This window comes from Neophocaena asiaeorientalis, unplaced genomic scaffold (genome assembly GCF_003031525.2).
Source record: "Neophocaena asiaeorientalis asiaeorientalis breed wild unplaced genomic scaffold, Neophocaena_asiaeorientalis_V1.1 scaffold36, whole genome shotgun sequence".
Classification (NCBI taxonomy): domain Eukaryota; kingdom Metazoa; phylum Chordata; class Mammalia; order Artiodactyla; family Phocoenidae; genus Neophocaena; species Neophocaena asiaeorientalis.
The window spans coordinates 6941691-6969151 of NW_020174149.1; the positions used below are offsets into that span (position 1 = coordinate 6941691).

Below are 27461 nucleotides of genomic sequence, written 5' to 3' on the forward strand. Positions count from 1 at the left end.
CTGTCTGTCTGTCTCCCGCCGCCTTTGCCCGGGCAGCTTGAAGTGCCGCCGGGGAGGCGGGAGCCGGGGGGAGGGTGCGGGGAGCCGGCGGGGCGTCTCGGGGCCGCCCGGGCGCCCTGGTCCCAGCCGCGCGCTGGGGAGCGCGCACCACAGCTGGGGCTCAGCTGGAGGCACGATTCGTCTGCTCCGGCCGCCCCTCGGCCTCCCTCCGCTCCCACCTACCCTCGACACTCGCAGAAAAGCGTGCGAAGGCGCCGAGAGTGACGGAAACCACAAATAAATAGCGGCGGCAGCAGCGCGTCATCTGGCGGAGCAGGAAGTGCAGGCAGAGTCCGGAGGCTGGTGCTTTCTGCGCGTCCCCAGGACTTTGCCATGGGCTGGGGGCCGCGGAGGCTGCGAGCTGCCGGGCCAGGACAGCGGCAGCGGCGTCCGCACCGCGGCTGAGCGAGCAGCGTCGCGCGGGGCGCGCGGAGATGGCAGCGTCCAGCAACTCCAGCCTGTCCGGCTCCTCGGTGTCCTCCGGTGAGTTTCAGCCCGTCGGGCGCGATTGCCCCGCTGGGTCTGTCGCCCGCTGCCCTCGCCCCGCACTCTGGGATGGAGAGAGCCTACCTGTGGCGGCCGTCTTGCCCGCTTTCCCGGGGTGAGGGCAGGCGGCCGGTGTGACACTTGTTTGGCTGGCCAGCACCCTCGGTGCCCATAGCACCTCCGCGCCTGGCGTCTGACAGCGCAGAGGTGGGGGAGCGGGGCGCCCTTAGTGTGCAGACGCGGGGGTTCTGGAGATTTGGGGAGCAGCAGGCGAGAAGCGAACCGGGTAGGGGCGGGCTCGCACTTTCTGGCGCCGCTGGAACCCGGGCTGGCGGGGCGGGGAAGGTTAGGGTGACGCTGGGCGCCCCGACCCGCTGGCTATGGGGTGCCCGCTCCGCGGGATGTCCAAATTCAAGGCAGTGGGGAGCAAACCCTCGCTTCTCGCAGACTTGATTTTCTTTGTTTGTTTCGGAAATTAGCTCCGTGGAGACCCACGCTTGGGGTATGGGTTTGAGATAGAGGTAATTCTCTTTCTGGTTCTGATCGAAGCGAGTTAGGGGACGCGAGGTCGAGCCAGCCTCTGACAATTTGCCCGTTTGCAAGTGTGCAAGTGTGTGTGTGTGTGTGTGTGTGTGTGTGTGATTTTCCTCTGTGGCCTCTTGGAATATGTTCTGTGATTTTACTTTCCAGGCATACATATTTTTTTTTTTCCAAGTGCGGCCGAGGAAGGAGGGGCTTCTTTCAGCTTTTCTACGTTGAACAGCGGGTCTAATTGAAGAGAACAAATTGCTAATGAATCTGAAGGAGTAGGAATCAATAGAAGCAGACCCACTGGATTCTGAGTATGACAGGTTTCTAATCAGGATGATGCATGAGGTAGAATTCTTCTACTTCGCTAGTCATTGAAAACTTTAATGACAAACCCTAAAGTGTTAGCTGATAAGACATTTAGTGTAGTGTACAGTATTCATGGGTCAAGAAGGTCTTGAAGTCCTAATGGAAAGGCTTAATATATCAATATTGTATTAATTCCTATTGTGTGTGTGTTTTAAATCATTTACCCAAAAATTAAACTCACAAGAAGAAACACTGTGTTGGAGGCACTGGACAGCAAGCCAAGCATTAAGGAACCATATCTCTAGATGTGTGACTAATTAAATCATAAATGCAAGGTGATTTGACTAAGGTGCAGTTGTGACGTGGAACAAGGTGATCACTTGAAAGCCATTTATTATCTTTTTTGGCAGGTTTTTAGTTCCAGGGAAATAGCACTTCCTTTCTTGATCACTGCCAACTAATGAAAGGCACAGTGTTATGTGTACGATGTAGTTGAAGTTTCTGGTAGTAGCAACCAATGGGGCAGAACAGTCATATCTTATTAAGAGCAGCAACAAGTTGACCGCCTGTGGTTTTAATTCTGAGAACTCAGCAAATGCTACAGCTTATTTTTAGTACCCCCAAACCACTGCTGCTGCTTTTCAGTTCATTTTGGTTGACTAACATTGAATTTAAAACACAGTGATGTTAGCTTATGATTAGCATACGGTTATCCCTCTCTGAAAATGGCCCACAAGAAAATGAACTGGTGGGGGAGAGGTGATGAAGGGAAAGAAGAAAGGATAAAGGACAATAAGGCAGTGTTATCACATGATTTACTGAAGGTATAAATTACAGGTGCTGTGGCATCTGAATTTTCAGATCTTGATGAAAGATCTCCTTAAGCTTAAGGAATGTTATTGAAAAACCTAACTCAGCCTTAGGAAGAATACATGGGTTTGAAGCAGCACAGTATAAGCTTTAGATGATGTTAATTGCTTTGTAGATAGAATAGAGATGCTTGTGATGGTTCTTTTTTCTGCTTTAGTTACCACTGTTTTAAATCCTAATGGAAACTTGAGAATTATGTGAAAGCTTAAGTTCAAAAAGTGGGCAGAGGTATATTTTTTGGTATGACTCGACCATGGGCCATGAGCTTATATTGGCTAATTCACCAATTAATCAGGCACTTTGTCTTGAAAAATTTGAGATCCAGAATTCTCTTTTTAAGCTCACCATCGTGTGGATCATGAATAATTCAGGTGACACAAGCAATTCACACCTGTGGGAGGTGTTGGGTAGGAAAGAATAGAGCCTGTTTGTGGCGGCAGCTGGGTTCTCTCAGGCCAAGGCCAGAGTCTGAAAAATTAGGACACTCCGTCAATCTATTAATCACCGTTTTGGAGGGCCTACTATGTGCCAGGCAGTAAGTTATAAGCATCAGATTCAAGGAGGTTAAGTGAGGAAGATAATTTAAAGGATTCCTTCAAGTTCTGAAGTTCTGGGATTATTGTCCTTGAGTTTGGCTCCAGCAGTGGGTAACTTGGGGTAAGTTATTTAACTTCTCCAAGTGTCAATTTCCTCATCGATAAATGAGACTGATGCTAATAACAGAAACTATTTCATAAGAATGTCATGGGGATTAAGTGAGATAACGTGTACATGTAGCACAGGGTGTGGCACTTAATAAGTGCTTGGTGTGAATAAAGTTTGTTCCTTGGAGGAATGAAAAAGAAAGCTCTCACTGACTCAGACTTTAGGTACAGAAATAAGTCCAACACACATCAAATCTGCCTCTTACATTGCATGTTAAGTTTGGTCTTGAGGTTTGAGCTTCATTAAACGAGCATTTATTAAGTTTCTTTTAGGTTTCAGGCATACTCCCAAGTGTATGGAATAGAAAAATGCATCAAGATCCTTTCCCTCTCCATCCAGCAGCAGAGATGGACAAGCAAATAGCAATCTGTTTTCCATTTTGATAAAATAAATTATGGGGAGGAGAGTGCAGGGAAGAGAGTGATGACCTCAGTTGTGAGGGGTCAGTAGGGGTGACATATGAGTTGAGCCTTGAAGGATGAGTGGAATGTTTTCAAAAAGCAGAGCGCGGGAGAGGCATTTCAGGAAGAGGTAAGATCTTAGGCAAAGGTCTGGAGATAGGGAAGTTCATTGCCTGATTTTCAACTCCCTTCTTAGGGCTATTGACCTGTTTTCTTGGTGGTTCCTCTTCTCTGGACAGTTGTGCTTATAGGCCCATCAGCAGCCTCACGCACAGAGCTACCAGATCACTCACCTTTGGTGATACAGGACGCTTTCTTTCTGCTCAGGCAGCAATGGGTTTAATGGCACAGCTCTCCAATACCTTAGCACATACTTGGGCAATTGAGCACTGAGAAAGGAATGGTTGATTCTGTAGTGTCCAGGATGTGGAGAGGTGAACTTGAATAGAATACCATGGCTTAAACCTCTCTTAGAGGGATAGCCTCTATTTCTGGGAGGTTTAGGTTTGGATGGATTTGTGTGAAGAGTAAAAATCTAATAATTTACTCACATTAAACTCAAAATTATCTGATTTTCCTGAGAATATGTTCTTACCTGCTGTTGTTGGACCACATTACCCAAGCATCTCATTTATTCTACATTACCAGCTGAGTCACAACAGATGAAATAATCAGGTTAAAATTAATTTTTAAATACATTTTCTGAGAACTCTTTAGAAATGTGTTTCTGAAATATTCAATTATGTGTAAAAGAAATTGCTTTGGGGCTTCCCTGGTGGCGCAGTGGTTGACAGTCCACCTGCCGATGCAGGGGACACGGGTTCGTGCCCCGGTCCGGGAGGATCCCACATGCCGCGGAGCGGCTGGGCCCATGAGCCATGGCCGCTGAGCCTGTGTGTCCGGAGCGTGTGCTCCCCAACGGGAGAGGCCACAACAGTGAGAAGCCCGCACACCACAAAAAAAAAAAAAAAAAAAAAAAAAATTGCTTTGCCTTTGTTTTAATGATAACTGCTGGTGATTAGATTTCACAGTCACCTAGGTTGGCAGGGAGGTTTGATTACCTGTTTTATTTTAAATCGGGGGGAAAAAAATCCCTATCCTTAAGTTTTTAATCTAGCCTGTGGTACTTGATTATATTCTGAAATAAACAGTGGTTGACTTGCAAAGTACTTTTCTTAATAATCATGAATTAGATTTGCTTTTATAATTGAAATAAGAACTTTTTGCATATTAGTCATGTGATCACCAAATGGGTAATTTCACAAAGTAACGAAAAATATCAACTCAAGTAAAGTAATAGATAAAGAAGCTATGAGATGTTTTCCAGTAACTGAACAAAGTAAAATATTAAATAATAAAGGGACTCCCGGGATGAGAAGTTGTTAAGATTTTGAAAACATAAACACCCTGTATTATAGAAATGAAATCGACAGGGACTTTTGAAATTAAAATGCAAATAGAAAAAGGTAAAAATCAGTGTTATGTGCAGAGTCATTGAAACCTTAATTGGGAAAAGAACATTCCTGAATGGATTGAGGGATTTATTTTTCCAGATTCTATACAACAGTAATTGTGTGCCAGGTAAGTAATGCCATTTTCTGCTGCCAAACTGGTGTTGATCCTAGAAATGATAAATAGGAATTTTCATTACTTGTTATTGGTGAGTCACAACCAGCGGCATATACAAATCTTTCACATTCCTAGATGCAGAAGGCAAAATTGAACTACAGTAATGCTGCCAAGACTTATATACGTGTAATTAGAAACTCCATGGATCCAATACTACAAAACAGGGTATCTTTGTTGAAACAGACATTTGCACTGAGAAGTCTTCTAGTCCTTTAGACTTCAGAAATATTCAGTTATGTGTAAGCAAAGTATCTTTACCTTTGTTTTAGTGATAACTGCTGGCAGTTTAATTTCAGTCACCTGGAACGGCAGGAAGATTTGATCACCTTTATTTGAAATCGTGTGCACCAAAAAATTGCAATTTCAAAAACATCGCAAATATTTTTTAAAATCACAATCTAAAAGTCAATCCCCTGAGAGAAATCATTCACTCAGTTGAATGTTGTTTTTTGCTGTTTTTCTGGTGACCTTTCCACAGCTTATTTTAACTTATTAGATTTTCACTGTACTTTGTGGTACCTGAGATGAACCCAGTGATATAAAATCTGAGAGAAAAGGAGGCTCTTCTTAAGCATGACAGCTTGTTTGCAGTGTTTGACAAAGGCCCACTGATTTGTGTACTTTTGTTAAAACTCCAGATGCCCCCCCACTTCCACTAACCCTATGAAGAGTTTTGAATGACCTTGACATTTGTTCAACTTTTGGGGGATGCAAACCCCAGGTATTTTCTGAGGCCAGTCTCTGTGGGGTTTAACTGAACAATGTGTTCTTTGCACTGCCTCCTGGGGTTGGCCCGAGTGTCAGTCCTGCTGAGGGCCTTCTGCTGCTCTGCAGGGTCTCCTGTTTTCACACAATGGTGAAAATAACCGGACATTAGGATTGGAAAACCTATACATGAGCAGTGTCATCTTGGTATGGTTTGGGAAAGCGTTTTCTGCCAGAAGGTTAAGATTCCTGCCAAGATAGTTAGATACAAAGAAAGAGAAAGGAACTGAGTGATAGACATAAGATTAATAGCACCCAGCTATCATTCACCCATGATTTATCTTTTATGAATGTATTCACATTTCATGGCTCCTAAAATATGTCATTGAATTTTCAAAATGAATGGCTGGCTTGCCTCTCTCTCTCTCTCTCTCTCTTTCTTTCTCCCTTTTGGTTTTCTCATCAGTTATTACGTTGGTCACATTTAGAGATGTTTTCAGAAACCCTGCCTTTGGTCTACTTTACTGTTAATAGTTTCCCAGTCCTCCAAGCACCTTGCTGCTTCTCCTTCCACTTGCTCAGTGGGAAAGGCAGCTACTGTTCTCACGTGGATTCTGGTCAGAGCGTCAAGATGGACGCCTCCATCTCTGGTGCAGGCTGGTGGGTGTGACAGAACACACTCATGTGTCTCAAAGTTACAAACGAAAGCAGAGGTTTATGTAAAGTTTCCATGGCTAGAGGAAAGCCCAGTTGGAATGTGCTGAACCCACATGCAGTCTGCTCTGCCAGGGGACCCGTGTGGCTGTCCACTGGGCTCTGAGGCTGAAGATGGCATGTGTGCACTGGGGGAGAGCCATCCACCGCTGCTTGTGCAAATAACCTGCTTCTTCCCTCATTTATTACTAATTGAACACCTTCGTGGGGACCAATCTTCTAATATAGTCTTTACAGTATGGCCTAATGACAGCATGGCCTTGCTTCAGCAGTTTGGCCTGTCAAAGTCACCCAACTTCAGTCCATTCACAGTATCACCTCCACAGTTTAAAGTGTTATTTTCAATCATCCAGTGTCTGAGTTCCCATAGACATTCTCTAAGAAAGGTGTTCAATTAATAACCTTATTTAAAATGTCATCATCACCTCAGGTCAGAGGGGACATTGATCAGATTCCTGGAATTGAGATATCGCCCACTCACTGTGCAGGCCGCCAATCACCCCATGCCTTTGGTGGGCCTGTGGAGGAGAGCATTTCGTCGAGGAGAGAGGCGAGATGCCACTTGCCTGGCATAATCAGATAGATCTGAATTAATACAGCCACTATGGAGAACAATATGGAGGTTCCTTAAAAAACTAAAAATAGAACTGCCGTATGACCCAACAATCCCACTACTGGGATATACCCAGAGAAAACCATAATTCAAAAAGACACATGCACCTCAATGTTCATTGCAGCACTATTTACAATAACCAGGTCATGGAAGCAACCTAAATGTCCATCGACAGATGAATGGATAAAGAAGATGTGGTGTATATATATATATATATATATACACACACACACACACACACACACACACACACACACATACACAATGGAAAAATACTAACTCATAAAAAGGAACGAAATTGGGTCATTTGTAGAGATGTGGAAGGAGTCTGTCGTACAGAGTGAAGTAAGTCAGAAAGAGAGAAACCAATATCATATATTAATGCATACATGTGGAATTTAGAAAAATGGTACTGAATAACCTATTTGCAGGGCAGGAATAGAGACGCAGTTGTAGAGAATGGTTGGGTGGACACGGGGGAAGGGGAGGGTGGGATGAATTGGGAGATTAGGATTGACATATATACACTACAATGTGTAAAGTAGATAGCTAGTGGGAAAGTAAAAAAAAAAAGAATCAAATAGATCTGGAGAAACAGTCTGCTTCCTTGAGCTGGGGAGAGATCCCACCTTCTGAAATGTGTCTTCGTTAGATGTTGTAGGAAGAGCCATAAATGTGGAATCAGAAGATTCCGGACATTTAAACCTTTAACCAGGATATTTAAACCCTTAGCCAGGGTACCTACATCTTTTACCAAAGCCCTTAAATCGTCTTGTCAGAGCCCTTAAGCCCTTAACCAGGACCCTTAAACCATTAACCAAGGCCCTTGAACCCTTTACCAAGGCTCCTAATCCCTTAACATAGGCACTTTAACCAGATACTTAACCAAACCAACTAGCTAGCTATGTGGTCTTTGGTGAAGTTAGCCCCTCTGAGCCTTAAATGCCTCGCTGCAAACTGCAGTTGTGAGAGTCTGTTTCTGGAGCTGAGATGAGCATCGACAGAGGTGATAGAAGCATCCCCTCTGCAGACCTGGCCAGCACGCCTGCTTATTAGAGGCCAGTTCTCTTTTCCCTGTCTCCTTCCCTTAATGTCTCTGAGCCTCAGTTCTCTTGGCTGTAAACCAGAAATAGTGATATCTGACGAATTTATCCCATGGGGTTGTCATTCCTGAAGTACTGTTTGGGAAAATGCGTAGTAAACTGTAAAAGCAAGTAACACTACTGAATGGCTGCTAAGTGTCATTCTGTTTACATTATCTCACACAATTTTCACAATATTTCTCTGAGGTAGATATTATATCCCATTTTGTAAACAAAGAAATAGGTTCAGAGAGGGATGGGGCTTGGACTTGAGGTGATAGGATTAGAGCAAAGTCTTCCTAATTTCAAAGATCATGCTTTTCCCTCTTGAAACTTAAGGGGTTGGTTCATTTCTATCTATTTACAAAGTTGCTGACATTAGAGTTTACCGCTGAAATCCATGCTCATGGTTGACAGAGAAAATATAGTTACATACTTGTGCTTTACTTTGTTGCCCTCAGTAGTTAGCCAGACCCTCACCTCAGTCTGACCAAAGCTTATTCTCACCAGCAATACGAACTGGGAGGTGTTATCACGTCATTACTCTTCAGAGTGAACACCCAGGATATTGGACTTGTGAGTATCTATACTTGAGAATAGTCTTGCAAGGTGAAGGGTATATAGGTATCCATTGTACTATTCTTGCAACTTTTCTAAAGGTTTGAACATTTTCTCAGTGAAAGAAAAATATTAGGCAAAAATAGAAAAGTACTACTTAGCATTCAGTTGATTTTCTTCACTGGCATTTCAAAAGCGTTCCATTTTGTGTGAGCATATCAAGTCCTGTTATCATCTCATGAAACTCCCAGATTCTGAATCCTCAGGCAGCAGGATGTCTATTTCTTAGCTTATATCTTAAGTGAAAGCATAAAGGAGCTGAAATTACAGAAGCAGTTCAGGCAGAACACACGCAACAATTTCTGCCTGAGAATTGGTTTTTTTCTCCCGACCTGGATTGACCTGACTTTTCACTGTAGGTTTGGACCAAAGAAGGACCTTGGAGGTTGTTTAGAAGATTCCAGCATAGTATAAGCAAGAGAATCAGGGTCCAAAGAACTCCAGGAACTGCCCAGTGCCGCTCACCTATTTGATGGTGGGGCTAGAGCTGGACTGTAGTCTAGGACCCACGTTTCCAGAACATCATTCTCCATCCTCCTTCCTGGCTCATCCTAAAGAGTAGTTATCATCCTTAGAGAACTTCTCGCAGATGTTTTTTCTGTCTGGCTTCATACAGGCTGTTCTATTTAATTATTTAATATTTTCAACAAAGAAGTCATAAAGCGCTTTGTATGTTAAATGGGCCTTAGAACTCAAGGCTGTTGTGTCAACAGAGACAGAGACTTAAGTGATCTGGTGTCTGCCCTAACTATATATAGCTATGCTGTCCAATACGGTAACCACTAGACACATGTAGCTATTTAAATTTAAATTAAAAACATTCGTTTCCTCAGTTGTAGTAGGCACATTTCAAGGGCTCAGTAGTACACATGGTACTACTGTGGTAGCTAGTGGCTACCCTATTAGGCCACGCAGAAATAGAACATTGCCACCATTCTGCAAAAGATTCTGTTGGGCAACACTCGTAGACAGGGTATGAAGTTCTAAGACAGGGACTTTACTAATGTAAAATTAATTAGCTAAGGATAGAAAATTTGATAAAATGTTCACCCATTCTTGTGTTTGCTCCTTGTGCTGCCTGGGTTGGATTTTACTAATTTTGCAAATTGGCTTTTCGTAAGTAATTTTTTCATAACTTTGAGGCAAACTGTAGAATGACAGCTAGAATATAATGTTGGGGAGAGTAATTAAAATGTTGATAAACACTGCTAGTGCTGAAGTTTGATTCAAGCTTTTTAAAAAATGGTCTGTAGTTTCCTTAATGGCAGCTCCATTTCTTTTTGAAATAAACCCACAGTGAGTTGTAACTTCACCCTCCAAGAGGAAAAAAATGCCATATCCAGAAGAAGTTTGGATCTTATAACTGCATTTCTTCCCCAAAATTATAAATAAAATAGGGAAATTGTGAATGTGTGGACTGAGGTTGCTAGTGGCATATCTAAGCTATGCTATTTAAAAGAGATTTTCTGCCAACTTGGCCATCAGCAAACCATTTGCCTAGAAGTATTTTGCTTCTGCAAAAGCCCCACATACAGGGCAAAGAAAATGCACTGGTTTTTGGAAAATAAAGTTAGCTTTTGGAGTTTTCAGCACATTTAATTTGGGGGAGATGCATGCATATAAGATGCAGGAACATGACAGTTCCTACAAAAAGGAAGCTGCCCTCCTCCTTGAACTTCTGTTACCATCTTTAAGTGGAACAAAAAAATGGAAAGGTGGAGGGTATCTTTCAAGTGTCAAGCAGCTGTCAAGAAAGAGGTGGATGTTGAGGCCAGTGGCCTCAGAAACCACACTAGCCAGAAGCCTGTGGCATGAATGCTTGTTCTTTATTGATATGACTCAGATCACAAATTTCAGGCAGTATGAATCACAGAATCACTTGGGTGATAACCTTACATAGTTCTTTTCTCTTCAGAGGCCCAGTACCTAGATTTCATCATGCCCCATCATTGCCCTGAGGACTACCCTCAGTCCTGGCTGAACACTATCTTCTTCAAGGAAAGGAAACCTAGCACTTCTTAGTTATTTCACATAATGCCACTCTAACAATGTAAAGTGCTTTTTCTTAAATAATTTTGTTTCCAGAGAATAAACCTGAGAAAGATCAATTTTGGGGGCAGCAAATAAGCAGGAAGCAGGGAGCATGGTTTTGGGGGTAAATCTTCTGCAGCATCTACTAGAGTGTGAGGGCTGCAACACTGACCTGTAAGGGTCTTCTCAAGACCTAGACCTGCACTGTCCAATATGGTAGCCACCTGGGCAATTTAGCCCTTGAAATGTGGCTAGTCTGAGATGGGCTGCAAGCTAAAATACACACCAGAATTGAAGACTTCGTACAAAACAAAAAGAATGTAAAATGTCTCATGAATAACTTTGTTATATTGATTATATTTTGAAATGATAACATTTTTTGGATATTAGGTTAAAAGAAAACATATTTTAAGAAACTTATTTAAAAATATTTAATGTAGCTGCCAGAATATTTAAAATTACATATGTGGCTCACATTATATTTGGATTAGACAGCGCTGGTCTGGACAACTCCAGTGAGAATGTTCTAGCCTTTCTCACAGAATCCCTGCTGCTTGGCTCAGTGGCTCTCATGGTTGCCGTCCTGTCCACTTTCCAAGCCAGAAACTTACCCTCCCCCCAGTCCAGTTCAGCCCTGATTCTTAAGTCCCTGTTTTGGATTAGTCTCAGACACTGAGAGACGTCCTTCATTTTTCTGGGTCTGTACAGTGACTTTGAAATGAAATACTATAGAGAGGGACAAACTGGGAGTTTCATCAGATTCTTGTTTATATAGGTTTTGTGCTTTGTTTATTTTTGGTTTTTGCTTCACGATAGTTCTAGACTTTACATATTTACTTGTGAGTTGTATGTATACCCCTCTTTCCAAAGAAAGCCTGCTGTGTGTTAATGCTATGAAGTTGGAAAGAGAAGCTGAGAGAATAAGGAACACATTTTCTCTTGACCTCAAGCTTCTTGCCATGAGTTTGCATATGTGTATACACGCATGTACACGCATGGTATATGTCTATATGTGTGTGTTTATGTGTATATGTATACACAGAAAGCCAAAGTGGCTTGGGTTTCAAACAAAAGTTATTTCCCACCAAATGTGTGTTAATATCAAGGGAAGTGAAAAGTCAAGCCTAGCATTACTTTCCGTAATGAAAAAGTCACTTGGGATTTTGCTAATGATGTGTAGATATTAATACACATAATTTGGCTGCCTAACATTGATTTCAGTTGCTCATTCAAATTCATTTTATTACAGAAAAGTTAGCCATTTTGTTTTACAGTGTTTGTCCCTGCAGACAGTGAGACTGTAAAACCGTGTTTATTGGGTAAATAATACTATTTTGCTGACTTGCACGTGCAAAGAGAGCATTATGATGTCTCCTTCAGGAAGTGCTGTGAGCAGTTAGGTTCTCTCTGGGGGTCTGGTGAGTTCAATCAGGTGTCCTCTGGTTATCTCCCTCGTGATCCATATCTAGGGTTGAAGGTACTGTCAGTAACCTGGGCACAGAGGGGTTTTCTTCTTATGTGATGTGCCTGAGGGTTGAACTTTGTCCTTGTGAGAGCCCTATGCTTGTTTTAAGCGACCAAACTAACCCACGTGCTTTTTTTTTTCTTTTCTTTTTTTTTTTTTAAAGCAAATGTGATTTCTTCCTCAGAGGAAAAAGCAATTGGCAGTGGCTTTGTCAACTCTCTTGAAATAATATCAGGTTCAGATTAGGAGCATAACCACAGCAAATCCTAGGGAATTATGAACGGAAGACATGATTTGGAACTAGACAATGTAATTTGTCACAAGAACATAATACTTGCCACCGTACTTATTTGGTTCTATATTCTAACCCCAGGAATAACATTAAGGGGTATTTTGTAAAAATGCACAGCAGTCTTTCAGGGAAGAGATGCCCTGCAGATATCTTATTTTTCATAAATAACTGAGTGTAAATCTGTCATTCAGGAATTCATGTAAACATGTTTCTGAGAGCATATGTAGCTCTAGCTTGTGCTTCTTCTTATAGTAATGAGTTCCATCCATTTTCTGTCCTCAGAGTGGACTTGTATTTCTTTTTATTGCTTTGAATGTAATTCTCTGAAACTTATTTTTAACATCCATTCCTGGCTTTGTAAATAAATGTGGGTTCATTTGAACCCTGGACTTCAAGGGTGATGTGTCATGTATCACGTGCTGTGAAGGGGATCTGGCCCAAACACTGTGTTAACTTGGCCCCCTCTGAATTTCCATTTTCTCATCCATGAAATGGGCTAATAATACCTGTTTGTGAGAATCAAATGGGAATATGTTTGTGAAAGAAACTTGAAAATTTGTGAGCAAAACGTAAAAGTCTCTGATCTCATGAAGTTCCCATTCTAATAGATGCTCCATAGATTTCTTTCCTGGGTGATAAGTTGATCATCCAGAGTTCATGACCATCTAATATAACTGGAAAAATCTCTTCTAAATATATTATTTTGCTCTTCTTCAACAGCCTTTCAAAATCTTGAAGCGTAATCCCACCAGTTTAGAATTTCTCCACTCAGTGTGAGACTTCACTGTGCATCCCATATTCCCATAAGCATTTTAAATGAGCCTGGATAAATCTCTCATCCAAAGGCACATCACTGTTTATACTTTCCAATCCAGAGGAGTGGCTCTTTTATAAATCAAATTTGATGTAATAATCAATATATACAACTGAATATCTGTAATAGACATGCAAGTTACAAAGCACAGCAAGGTAACTCACATAAGGAGAGCTACCACCCAACCTAAAACACCTTGTTCCCTTGCATCTTCCTGGGTTCTCTTCTCCCTTCTCCCTTCCCTCCCCCACCTTCTGTCTTCCTTTTTCTCTCTCTTTCTTTCTTTCTTCCCTTCCTTCCTTCCTTCCTTCTTTCTTTCTTTCTTTCTTTCTTTCTTTCTTTCTTTCTTTCTTTCTTTCTTTCTTTCTTTCTTAATTGGAGTAAAATTGCTTTACAATGTTGTGTTAGTTTCTGCTGTACAATGAAGTGAATCAGCTATATGTATCCCTGTATCCCCTCCCTCTTGGACCTCCCTCCCATGTCCCCCCATCCCACCCATCTAGGTCATCACAGAGGACTGAGCTGAGCTCCCTGTGCTATATAGCAGGTTCCCACTGGCTATCTATTTTACACATGGTAGAGTATTTATGTCAAATCTAATCTCCCAATTCATCCCACCCTCCCCTTCCGTATCCTCCCTCCAGAGTAACCACTACTTTGAATTTCCTGCTTATTATTCCCTTGGTTTTCTTTCTTGAAATGATTTCATCACATATCACTAAAATCCATGCTCCATGATGGTGGATATTTTTTGTCTGTTTTGTTCAGTCAATCCCCAGTGCCTAGGACTGTGTCTGGCATGTAGTAGGCACTCAATAACTAGTTGTTGAGTAAATGAATATGTCAGTATCCCAAGTCTATCAAAGGAATGCCGCTATAGTCCCTCTTTTATCTCTTGTAGGTAAATCAGTTCTGTAAGTGATGTAAATTCCATCACTGTTTCACATTAGCTGCATGCCTTTAATGATTTTTAGAAATTTTGTATTTTTTAAACTGATAATATAGATTATTTGCATTTAGTTGCAATAGGAGACTCCCAGAAAAATTACATAGACTTTTCTGAACGAGGACTTCTTTTTAAACTTGATTTGTAGTTCACAGGCATTTTTCAGGAGTGAATAGTGAACACTCAAGGAACATAAGCAGTAAAGCTAGAGTTCAACAGGGAGAGCTATAGAGAAATTTGTTTTAAACGGATAAAATATACGTGCTACAACAAGGATGAACCTTGAAAACATTATGCTAAGTGAAAGAAGCCAGCTAAGAAAGACCACATACTGTATGATTCCACTTATGTGAAATGTCCAGAATAGGCAAATCATAGCGACAGAAAGTCGATTAGTTATTTCCTCTTGCTGGGAGGGTTGGAGGGAAACCAGAGTGACTACTAATGGGTATGGCTTTCTTTTGGTGGTGATGAAATTGTTCTAAAATTGATTGTGATAATGGTTGCACCTCTGTGTGATTGCACTAAAAGTCATTGAACTGTACACTTTTTTTTTCTTTTTTGCGGTACGCGGGCCTGTCACTGTTGTGGCCTCTCCCACTGCGGAGCACAGGCTCCGGACGCACAGGCTCAGCAGCCATGGCTCACAGGCCCAGCCGCTCCACGGCATGTGGGATCCTCCCAGACCAGGGCACGAACCCGTGTCCCCTGCATCGGCAGGCGGACTCCCAACCACTGCGCCACCAGGGAAGCCCTGAACTGTACACTTTTAAAGAGGTGAATTGTAGGTGTGTGAATTATATCTCAGTAAACCCGTTATTTAAAAGAGGCCAAAAAATTAATAGAGTAGGCATGAGAGCGTGAAAAGACTGGAATATACTTAAAGATCAAGTCCTTTCCAGATAGGATGCTTGTAATCATATAGGAGGCATTCACTCCAGTATTCACTGATATCTTTATCAACACATGGAGGTACCTCTCCTCTTCCCATTTTTGTTTGCACATTCATCTTTTTCTGCTGCCAGCCTCCGATCTCCTGTAAAGGTTCCACAGAAACGTGTTCTCTGTGGCTGGTTCTCAGGGTCAGCTCTGCCTGCACTAGGCAGATACCTCCTTCCCCAGTGTCCCCTAAAGGCCACGGTGTCCTCCCTCCTCTGGCTGAAAAATGAGGGACAGCAGCAGGTCTCTGCTGATGCTGGACAAAGCAATTAATGCATTTCTCATGACTAGTTAATTAGATTTTTATGCAGCTTTTCAAGCCCTGGGCACAACTCTTATGCCCTCCAAGTGGAACGGCGGTCATCTGGGAACCAAGTTTCCCACTGTGTACATGGTGCTGCTGGGTGTTATCAGCGCAGTGATGCCTCTCTTCCTCTCTTCCATGCCCCACTAGATGGATGCATGTGCAAACGTTTCCAAGGGTATCATCTGTTGGCTCTTTTGTTGTTTCTAATCAAAGAGCTGACACCCTTTGATCATGTCAGATCACAGTATTGTACTGTAAATACTTTGTTAGAAAGACTAAAATATTACATGGGTACAGCTGTCTCAGCTGTTCTGACAGTGCTTACTTTCACCCTGAACAAGTAAAGAAAAATGCATTTGATCAGATCAGATGTAAAATATGAATATTACAAATATGAAATTTTCTAGAACCACATAGAGTTCACTACAATGAATCCAATCAATAAGCATTTTAAAAAGACCTGTTGGTTTTGAGTACCAGGTTGTTGTAGAAATCCTCCTTTCCCCACAAGTTTAGAGTCTCCTAGAGCAAGATAGACTTCCCGTTGGTTGGAGGAATATCTGGCTCTGGTGGGGAGCTTACGGAATTAGAGACTGGCATCTTTGGGGAGCAGAGTCCCTGGGTCATCACTTTCATAGGCAGGCTTCAATCTTCAAAGGCTTGTATGAATTTATACGATGACTGGCTCCCCTTCAACCTGTTCATGGCCTGTCCTCGTTCTGTCTCCCCATGGGAGAGCTAAGATGGGTACCCACACAAGATCCACATAAATACCCATTCATGGGAGTGTGAAGGCAAAGCAAGTATGGAAACGTCTTCCTTAGTTCTTTCCTTAAGATCCCATTTGCAGTATTTTCTTGGCGCCCAGAGGAGGAAGTGGGTACGGGCTACAGTGGATTTGTTGTTCTGTGTCCTCCCTCAGGGGAAATCTGGATGCCCTGAGTCCCCTGCGACAACGTGGGCAAGGTATTGTGCCTTGTGCTGGCCTCTGCAGCTGCCCTCACATCTCACCCCAGGTGTGGGTCCCTGGCCAAGCTTTCCCTGACAAAAGACACACTGTCCCTGAGACATCCTGTGTGTGTAATTTTTCTCATGCTGACACATTTCTCATTTCTCATGCTAACGCATTCACACTTCCTAATTTCCTGACTAGAACATTCCAGGGCATGATTATTGCATGGGTTAGGATGCTTCTGCAGAAAACCCGCAAAGAAGGGAGAGATAGGGATACTATACACTGTGGCATTCCACTCTGTCTGCTTCTCTGCAGTTCTGTGGGCTTTCCCTCTTGGTGGATGGGCTCTGTCCTCAGCTTTACTCTCCTTTTGGCATCAAGATGACATCGGCAGTCCCTGGCATCACGTTTACAAAGAGAAAAGGGATTAATATTTTCCTCCTGACTTGGTGGAAAGTAAGAACACCTGTCTCAGAAGCATTCCTCCCCCCAGCAGACTTCCCCTTGCCTCATTGGTCACAGTTTTCTCACATGCTCATATGCGAGCCAATCACTGGCAAGAATAGGATTCCCGTGGTGCACAGTCCAGTCATGACCCCCTTCCTGGAATGGAGATGGGGCCAGCCTCCTCTGGAAGAGTGAGGACATCTGGAGGGAGCAGGGTTCTATGAAGGAGGGTGGAGGAACCGAAAGTGTCTGCCACAGGTATGTCAAGAATGTCTGCAGCCCTCGAAATCTCTGAGGGCACCTAGAAATACTGAGAGTTCTAAGAAACCTGGCCTCCCCCAGTCAAATGACTTATTTAATCTAGTTGAGAACCTAATGATTAGTGAACCTATTCATTCTGTAATAATATTCGGTCCCTGACAAAGAAATGTATCTGCTTCCCTTCCAAGTTAAGGTGACTGACAGCTTTTACTGATGCATTGTTTTCACTTGTTAGTGCCTTATGGTTTGAAACATTTTGTTTTATGGTTATGAGCCATTCATTAAAAAATGGATGGATTCTTCAGCTCTAATGAAAAGTAGGACAGTGAGGGTTGAAGGTTTTGATTCTCAACTGACTTTAACACCCCTGAGCCTGGTGTAAGTTGGAATTGTTTTATTAGAAATTCAGGGAATAATAGCAGCTGATTCAACCACTCCTGGTTGCTATGGTGAGGAATTTTTAAAGCTTTGATTTATGAGAAACTGTGATCATTAGCAGCTCTTTGTTTTTAAAACAGAAAGCCCCGCAAATTGTGAAGGCTTGAGTGGAATAGATGACTGGCACCTAATTGGAGAAAGAATCTCAGGTTATTTCCAAAGAAAAGAGAACAGGCAGAAGGCTTTTGGAGAGCAGATTCCTGTTTTTCATTTTTATGGCAGGCCAGAGTGTGTGAGGGTCGTTGGACAAGGGGTCATGTGACCCAGGTCTATGCTAGTTCTGTCTCGGCATTTGCTTTTCATATGGCCTGGGGCCAATTACATCATCATTTTGTAAATTTTTGATGCTCATCTGTCGAATTATTAGGTCGGACCAGATCATCTCTGAGGGTCTTGAAAATTATTTTGTGACTCTGCCGATACCCTCTTGCCAGTTTACAGTGTTTTGGTGGTGTGCTGAAGGGAACAACCCTCTGTCCTCCCATGCGTACTGCACATAGCAGTTATCACTGGCCCCATTTGCTCCTGGCACCTGGTCTGTAAGATATGAAGAATTACTGCGTACCTTTCCTGCACCCACTTTTCAGTCCTTACAGTAAGCCCAGAGATATCCCAAGTGTGCTCCAGGGGAATATTATACAAGCCTTTCGGAATTTCTTACACTAAGAAATATATTTTATACTACAACCTAGAACACACAGACACCGTGTGTGCACACACACACACACACACACACACACATAATTCAGTGTGTACTTATTGAGTATTTATGATGTTCTAAGTGTTAGAAATATTATTGCAGTGAACAAAACAGACAAAAATTCTGGTCCTTATAGAGCTTCTAAATACAGAGAAATAATAAACCAAAGAAACTATATGTAATCTGTATATTTATGAAATATATGCAACATTATTATATTATATATAACTTATAATTTCCTTAATATATTAGAAGGTGGTAAGGTCTATGGAGAAAAATAAAGCAGGAAGGGAGATAGGAAATAGTGGGGGGTGGTGTCTGATTATTAAACTGTGTAGTCAGGGAAGGCCTTACTGAGAAGATGACATTGATGGTGAGGGAGCCAGCACGCAGATATCTGGAGGAAGAGCATTTCGGACAGAGGGAACAGCAGTTACAGATGCCTGCATGTGGGCGTGTGCCTGATGTGTTCCAGGAACAGAAGTAATATCAGTGGGTCTGGGGTGAATAAGGGGTAAATAGGACTGAGCAGAAGGGGGGTGGGGCAGATCACGGTGGGCTGTACAGGCCATTGTAAGGACTTGGGCTTTTACTCTGAGATCCATTATCCCTTGGTAATCCATAAGGTTCTAGAAGAATAACATGATCTGACTTGGGTTTTAACCAAGAACCATTCTGGCTATTGTATTGAGAGTAGACTAAACATAACACTCTGTGTGTGTGAGAAAGCTCTACAAGCTGTACTTACCCCTTCATGTGTGATGTGCTGTATTTTCTTTTCTATTGTATTCTAATTCATTCATCTAAAAACTGGTCAGTGCCCACAAATTGATTTCACTATCAGGTGGCAACTGGCAGTTTGAAAAACAGATTATAAATTGGCCTAGAACCCCGAAGATGTAACAATTGAGCGTCCTTGCTCAAGGCATGGTTGTGGTATACATGGCACCCTATGGAAACCTCGTATTTACGCTCAATAATAGTTTTCAAGGAGCTTTTGTTCATTTTTAAACTTACGTCGAATAACTATTTTATTAAAAGCTGATTTCAAAGTTCATCTTTTCCTACATATTCAGCAGGCTTTTATTACCAATTTGTATTTTAAATAACTTTCTTTTATTGAAGTATAGTTGATTTACAATCCAGGTGTACAGCATAGCAATTCAGTTTTTTTCTGATTATATTCTATTATAGGTTATTACAAGATATTGAATAAAGTCCCCTATGCTATACCGCAAATCCCTGTTGCTTATCTATTTTATGTAGAGTGGTGTGTATCTGTTACTCCCATACTCCTAATATGTTCCTCCCCCACTCCCTCTCCACTTTGGAAATAACTTTTTATATAGAGCATTTTAAATATACTTAAAGTAAAGAGAAAAGTATAATGAACCAACTTGAACAATTGTAAACTCATGGCCTGGTGTTGTCTAAACTCAACCCCTATAGTTTGGATCATTTTGAAGCAGGTCTCAGGCCTGGTGTTATTTCGTCTGTAAATATTTCAGTTGTTATCTTAAAAGATAAGAACTCTTTACAAAAATAGGCCACATTAGTATTCTCTCACGTGAGCGCACACACAGACACAGACGTGCGCGTGCACACACACACCTACACGAGCAGTCATTCCCCCTGTTTAGTCTGGTCAGCAGTGTCTCTGTTCATTCACCTGAGGACAGAAATGCAAGTGACTTTAATGAAATGAAGCTGTGGTCATTGTGGTCATGCTTTCCTGATGCTGAAGATGGTATTTCTGGATGCTGCCGAGCCCCTGTTGAAGAAATACTTTCTTACTTTCAAAAATGAGTCACTTCAGGGCTTCCCTGGTAGCACAGTGGTTGAGAGTCCGCCTGCCGATGCAGGGAACGTGGGTTCGTGCCCCGGTCTGGGAAGATCCCACATGCCACGGAGTGGCTAGGCCCATGAGCCATGGCCGCTGAGCCTGCACGTCCGGATCTTGTGCTCTGCAACGGGAGAGGCCACAGCAGTGAGAGGCCCATATACCACACACAAAAATGAGTCACTTCAATCCTATTCCCCTTTTATACTTTGGTTTCTTCTTAAGTGTGACCTCCTTTTCTGTGGCTCTTGACTAATCAGTAGTAAGCACCTTGAGAGAAGGTCTTGGGTCTTATGACCCTTGTACCACCCAGTGGCTTGATATGGTTCCCCACACACAGCAGCCATCACACTTTTGTTAATGTTCTTACTTCCTTTTCTAAATGCAGAATTGGGGTAACCTCTCTTGGCCCTTTGGCCCATTACTTCTTTGGCCACATGTTGTAGCATCATTAACATCTGACTTTTCCAGGAAGCCTCACTTCTACCAGGATGGAAAGCTTTCTGGATCAGTATTAACTCTTTGACAGGAGCCTTCAAGTTGACCTCTGTTCTTAAAGAGCATTTTTTGTCCCTTCTATTCCTTGAGCTCATTATCCTCAATCAGTAGAGTGTGGTGTTTCTCTTTCTGTGATAGTGGCCCTAATCTCCACCAATTTATTGGCAAGATTCTAATTTGCTATGGGTTACATTACTGGAAACATTGTCATTTCTAAATATGTGTAGTGGTCATAATTCCAGGTAGAGGTAAGTAAATATTTGTATGTTTGACTATATGGTGTATACTAATTCAGTGTTGAGTATCCCTTACTTAACAAATTAATTACCCAAATATTTTATCTGTAAGATTGGTAAGGGAAGTGGCAATACTTCAAGCTTTATTCTTTTCATCCTTGCTTTCTCCAACCTTTTTCCCTTCTCTTTTCCATAAAAATTGAGTGCATACTTGTGCCAGCCACCATGTGTGGCTCTGGGCAACACAAAGATGGGAAGCAGCGTGCTTGTAATTTCTTGTTCAGAGTTTGTCCCCAGTAGATTGTCACTCCATAAAGGCAGGGACCCACAGGTCACCAGCTGCTAGCAGAGGGCCTGCCATATAATAGCTTCTTAAGAACAGTTTTTGGATGAATGGCTGAATGAATAGAGATATGAACCTCACCACAAAGGAGTTTACAGCCCAAGATTTGGTAGTGAGTGTGGACTTGGTGGAACTTGGTAGAACTTGTAAGGTCCTTATCATTTATAAATATTTGCAGTTTGAAACTTTTCCCTTAAGTTGCTACCCCTCCTGGCCACTATCTCCTGAGTTTTCAGTACCCTCTTAAAGATGCCAGAAGCTTGACATGGGGATTCTTACACACAGTAGCATAGGTATGGCCTCTGGACAACAAACAAGAAAGACTGAGACGGGAGTGGGGGGGTGGGGGGGGAGGGCTTCACTTCCTTCACTGTCTACCTCTCCTGTGTATGTAGCTCTAGCTAGATGAGACACTCCCAGTTGCTCATCCTCTCTGGTTCTGGAAATGTCTCAGTCTTGGGAGGCCTCCCGGATGTCCTGATTATGGGGCTTGTTTAGCCTGGAGGCAGCCCTGTAGTTGTAACTCGTTACCATGAGGAAAGCATTTTCAAAACCAGCACACAGATCTACGTCTGTCTTTTCTTCTCTCTGAGTTACAATTTTATGTTTATGCTCTGCCAGGAGACATTTACTACTGGTTAAAGAGGAATTAAAAATACTTGTTGCTCTGTCATTCCAGGGCAAGGATTCACTCTGGTGGAAATTAATGTTGTGTGTGTGTGTATGTGAGTGAATGTCTGCATTTATGCATGTCAGGGTGTGTCTGTGAGTTGCTGTATGTGTGCACATGTGTGTGTCTATGTCTGTTTGTCTCGGTTTGTGTTTGTGTGTCAGTGTATGTGTGTGTCTTTGCGGGATATATGTGTGTCTTTGCCTCATAAGGCAGATTCAGTTCCCAGGGGAAAGAAAACTTTCAGAGGCCCACAACCCATGGGACAAGTTTTCAGCTACTATCTTTTTTGTTGTTTTTTTTTTTGCGGTACGCGGGCCTCTTACTGTTGTGGCCTCTCCCGTTGTGGAGCACAGGCTCCGGATGCGCAGGCTCAGCAGCCATGGCTTACGGGCCCAGCCGCTCTGCGGCATGTGGGATCTTCCCAGACCGGGGCACGAACCCGTGTCCCCTGCATACGCAAGCGGACTCTCAACCACTGCGCCACCAGGGAAGCCCTCAGCTGCTATCTTTTCTTGTGGTTTTGAATTATTTACTCCTCTTCCTGAAGTGACTGATTCAGGATATGAAAGAGTTCTCTCAGAGAATGGAAAAGATAACATTTAACATTTTTTTTTTTTTGCGGTACGCAGGCCTCTCACTGTTGTGGCCTCTCCCGTTGCGGAGCACAGGCTCCAGACGCACAGGCCCAGCGGCCGTGGCTCACGGGCCCAGCCGCTCCGCAGCATGTGGGATCCTCCCAGACCAGGGCACGAACCCATGTCCCCTGCATCGGCAGGCGGACTCTCAACCACTGCGCCACCAGGGAAGCCCAACATTTAACATTTTAATGGTTATATATAATTAATCTTATTATGTAAACCAATTATTTTTAATCCCTGGTGGAGTTTGTAACTAAGCCTAAGTAATTCTCCAAGTATGATGAATGATAAGCCACAGAGTCAGAATGTCAGAGAAGCAACTATTTTGGGGGGTTGGAACATTTTCTTTTTAAATAGATGTTTTCAGTTGCTGAAAGAGTCCTCATAGATTCCCCTCAAAATTAGAAAAGCAAGAGGAAGAGGAAATTACAATGAATAGTCTTAAAATTCCAATTAATCTCTCAAATAGTGATTAATTTCCAGAGACGCTGAGACTCAGCAGTATATCGGAGAGAAAGGAAAAGACAATTAGGATTGGGGAAATTGGTAGAGGACACTTGGGTAGGTGGCAATCCCACCAGGATTGAAGACTGTGCTAGGATTGAGATAATTGACAAGGTTGGAAGCCTGCCAAAAACTATCTGGCGTTGGCTCTTCTTAATGGGACAAATGTGCCCATTTGGAAACCCACGAACCATGTTTTCTCAAACTGTTGTCTCTTTATGGGAAACCTCAAATAAGATCTGTTATCAAATTAGAGTGCTTTCTTTGTCACCTTTTAGCTCATCCTTTGGCTGAAATGTTGGCCCCCTGCCCTTCTTTGTGCTCACGGCATTCTTGGGGCTCTCCTCTTCCTAACAATCAACATTTCAGTGAGCTGGTTCAAATCTGTGTTGGTTTAAGATAGTGGAAGCTTTAAATTTCTGAGACCACTGATGTAGCCTGGAAATCACAAAAACCAATTGATGCATCAACTTTTTCCTCTATAAAGGCAAAATAACACCATGGCAATTTTTTTTTTGTGTGTGTGTAAATTATTGAGGACAGGATAAATTGGAACAAAGAAAAAATTAGCATGTTCTCATAGAGCTGGCTATACTTATGAAAATAATACTTAGTGTAACATGCAAATGCTAAGATCGAGTGGATTCAGTTTTAAGTCGTTTGGAACTTACTTGTATGTACCTGAAGTTTTAATTACAGGGTAATGAAGATGGTGTTAAACTTTTAGAGTAGCATGGCTTTTGATTTGTTTCTTCTTTCCAGTCTCCTAGCAGTACTTATTAGGGGGAAAAACTCTCTAGAGAGTGAGGAATAAACATCACAGTCCCTTAAATTTCTATGTGTATGCAGCACTTTACAGAAATAATGTTAAGTGAAGTAACCATTTGTGGTCAGCTGGAAAATGTAACTTTCAGAGGGATTTGACCAGCTATACTGACCTAGAAAACGAAATAAGCAGTTTGGAAAATCTGGTTTGTGTGTATAATTATTTTTATATTATCTCAGGCTGTGCCTTGCAAAGAGCAGACCACAGTAGTTATCTGACCTATTGCTCTACCCTTGCCTTTTCTTCAACACAGTAATTATGTAAGACTCAGCATGTTTTTCACTAACTGTGTGCCATATGCACATTCCGTAACTTCAGCAGCCCTCTATCTGGAGGCGACTCAAGTGCTCTGTAATCTCTCAGTTTGAATAGGAAAGATATCTTAAATTGGGACCAGTGGTAACATTTATAGACTGGGAGGGCCACTGGGAAAATAAAAGCATTTGGCACTTTTATTAGTTGAAAAGGTCTTGAAAGTTGTGAGGTCTCAGCTATTTTTAATTAAAACAGAAAAGTATCTTCAAGATCAAAGAGTCCTAACAATGCTTTTCATTTGAATATAAATATTTAGTTGGGGTATAGGTTACAGGATGTCTTTAAGGACCTAAGGTCCTTTGGGCTTACTGTTTTTAATTCTGGTTCTTCCTTTAGTTGCTTGGAGCACAGAAAAATGATTTCCTTTAGATTGTATGCATGCTCCTAAGGATATCTGAATAAAAGATACATTTCTGATAATTTGCCATCTCAGCTTCATCCCTTGGGCAGCAGGCTGGAATGCAGTAACTTAACCTGAATGTGAATGAATGCATATGTGCAAGAGGGTGTGTGTCTCTTCCTGGATTTGAAGGAATTGGCATTAAAGCAGTTTAATCAGGATACCTTGGATGGCTTATCATCTTGATTAGCTAGCATTGCAATTAGAAGATGCTGAACTTTTGTTTAAAACATGAAAGTGACTGGTGGAGTTCAGATATTAATAAAACTAGGCTTAGCCTATAGTTTTAACCCTCTACTATCTTACATTAAGAAGAAATAAAAAGACGATTCAAGGGAAACAAGGAACTGGAATTAACTACAAAGCTGTAAAGGGTCCTGGGTGATTTTAGTCTTATTTGGGATTGTGATATCCCCTCCCACCCATCCACAACCCTGACCCCCTCCAGCACAGTAGCACCTCTGTTCTCAGCTCCTGAGTTGGTTCCTTTTTCTTCTTTATTGTTACCATAAATACTAGACAGTAGAAGTCATGCTTAGTGAAGGGAGGCATGAGGAGTAGTGGAATCACACAATATCTGTGTTAAAAGGTTATGTCCTATTAAGATACGCTTTTTAAAGTTAGTTCTTAATATAGACAGGACATTTAGATTGTTTTCGGTGAGACAGGCTCTGTCAGAGATTGAGCCAGTGGTCCTTAGTCCTGATTCACCAGGGATGGTTTTTGAAAAAACAGTGGCCTAGGCCACATTCCAGATCTAAAGAATCTTTTAGAGATAAGGCTGAGAGATACTCATGTGCAGTCAACGTAATGAAACACTCTGTGTTTCCCCAACATTGAGAATGATGAGTCACCTAGAGCCTTGAACAGTCAAAGGATGGTCCCTGGTGACTGCATCCCCTAAAGTTTGTTAGAATTGCAAAATCTCAGGCCCACCCCACACCTACTGAATCAGAATCTGAATTTTAACAAGATCTCCAAATGATTTTTATGTACTTTCAAGTGTAAGAAGCATTTATTAAAAGCCTTTAAATACATGAGCAGGAAATAGGGTCAGAAACACAGATGATTAGGACCATGGTTAAGTGAGGAAAAAGATCTCCATATAGTGGATTGCTGCTAGGTTAAATGAAGTTTGGGTAGAGTTTTTGATGACTTAAGAAATGCTTAGGGCTTCCCTGGTGGTGCAGTGGTTGAGAGTCCGCCTGCCGATGCAGGGGACACAGGTTCGTGCCCCGGTCCTGGAAGATCCCACATGCCGTGGAGCGGCTGGGCCCGTGAGCCATGGCCGCTGAGCCTGCGCGTCCGGAGCCTGTGCTCCGCAACGGGAGAGGCCACAACAGTGAGAGGCCCGTGTACCGGAAAAGAAAAAGAAAAAGAAATGCTTATATTAGAGCTCTTCAGTGAGAAATAGAAAGTTCGAGAATTGTATCTATAGGAAGACACTGTCTCTACTTAAACATTAAAGAAAGAATTTCCACTTTTGAGGTCCCGGGCATAATGGTATAAGAGGTACTGGACTTAGCCTCCTGTTATGAAAAGCTGTGAAAACTGGGTAATATATAAACAACTCATTCAGGTATTGGAAAACAACCAGAACAGAAATGCAGTAATTGAGTGAGAGGTGGAGTTCTCTAGGAGATCCCACATGTACGATGACTTTTTCTCTGAGACCATTTTTCAAACCAATATATAGGAAAATAGGACCCAAACAGAAAACTTCAGTCTCCCTAGGCAGAAGAAACAGAGGTCAGAGTTTGAGAGCATCAAGGATTTGAGAGTCAGAGTCCCAGAGAGGAAGGAGCTAGAGAGAAGGAGCCCTAAATATCTCCATAAAAATGCTTTTAGGATCTTTGGTCAACTACTAAGCTGGGCATGTGCAGGGTGAGAGGTGGGAAGTAGCAGAGAGAAGGCTAGAGAGAAGACTGGAGATTTCAGAGGCCATATGGTGCTAAAGAGATGTTGGAGTTTGGGCTTAATGAGAATAGACAGACCTAAATGAACACTCTGAGCATTCATGTGAGGCTTTAGAAGACCAGGGTGAGGTCCTAGGGAGGGAGGATTTCACCTATGCCTTGATAGGATCAAGGTGATCCACAGGTGATTTAACAGGTGAGCAAAACAAAACTCAACCCTCTGTAAGAAAAATGACATAAGACAGAGTTCACACGCTATCTATAATGTACATCATAAAATTAAAATTATTTCATCTGTGAAGAAGCAGAAAACGTGACCAACAGTCAAGAGATAAAGAAAGCATAAAAACAGATCTGCAGATGATCCAGATGTTAGAGCTCCTAGAAATGGGCCTCAAAATAATCACGATTGGTATTATTAAATTCTTTAATGGTTAAAGAAAACGGAAGACTTGTATTAAAGATAGTTCTTTAGGCAGAAGGAAAATGATCTCAAATAGAAAAACATAATTGTAGGAAGGAATGGAGAGCTATTAGAAATGGTAAATATGTGCATGAATAGAAATAAATATTGATTGTTTAAAATAACAGCAATAGTCCTTTTGTGGGATTTGCAACATTTATAAAAGTAAAATATATAACAATAATAACACAAAGGATGGCAAGGTAAATGGAGTTAAACTGTTATAAGGTTCTTGCATTGTTGAGGATGGGGTAAAATTACAAATTTAAAGAAGACTGAAATAGGGCTTCCCTGGTGGCACAGTGGTTGAGAGTCCGCCTGCCGATGCAGAGGACACGGGTTCGTGCCCAGGACCAGGAAGATCCCACATGCCGCGGAGCGGCTGGGCCCGTGAGCCATGGCCGCTGAGCCTGCGCGTCCAGAGCTGTGCTCCTCAACGGGAGAGGCCACAACAGTGAGAGGCCCGCGTGCCGCAAAAAAAAAAAAAAAAAAAAACCATCAGTCTGAAAATAATT

The 27461-nt window shown here is 42.2% G+C and overlaps 1 protein-coding gene across 1 annotated transcript in view; it reads left to right on the top strand.

Annotated features, from left to right (window-relative positions):
- Positions 1 to 242: 242 nt before the first annotated feature.
- CHN2 (chimerin 2) overlaps positions 243 to 27461 on the top strand; it is a 317587-nt gene continuing 290368 nt past the window's right edge. Inside the window, exon 1 of the mRNA XM_024755088.1 lies at positions 243 to 522. Coding sequence (XP_024610856.1) covers positions 474 to 522 — 49 coding nt within the window. The 5' untranslated portion in view covers positions 243 to 473. The remainder of the gene's footprint in view (positions 523 to 27461) is intronic.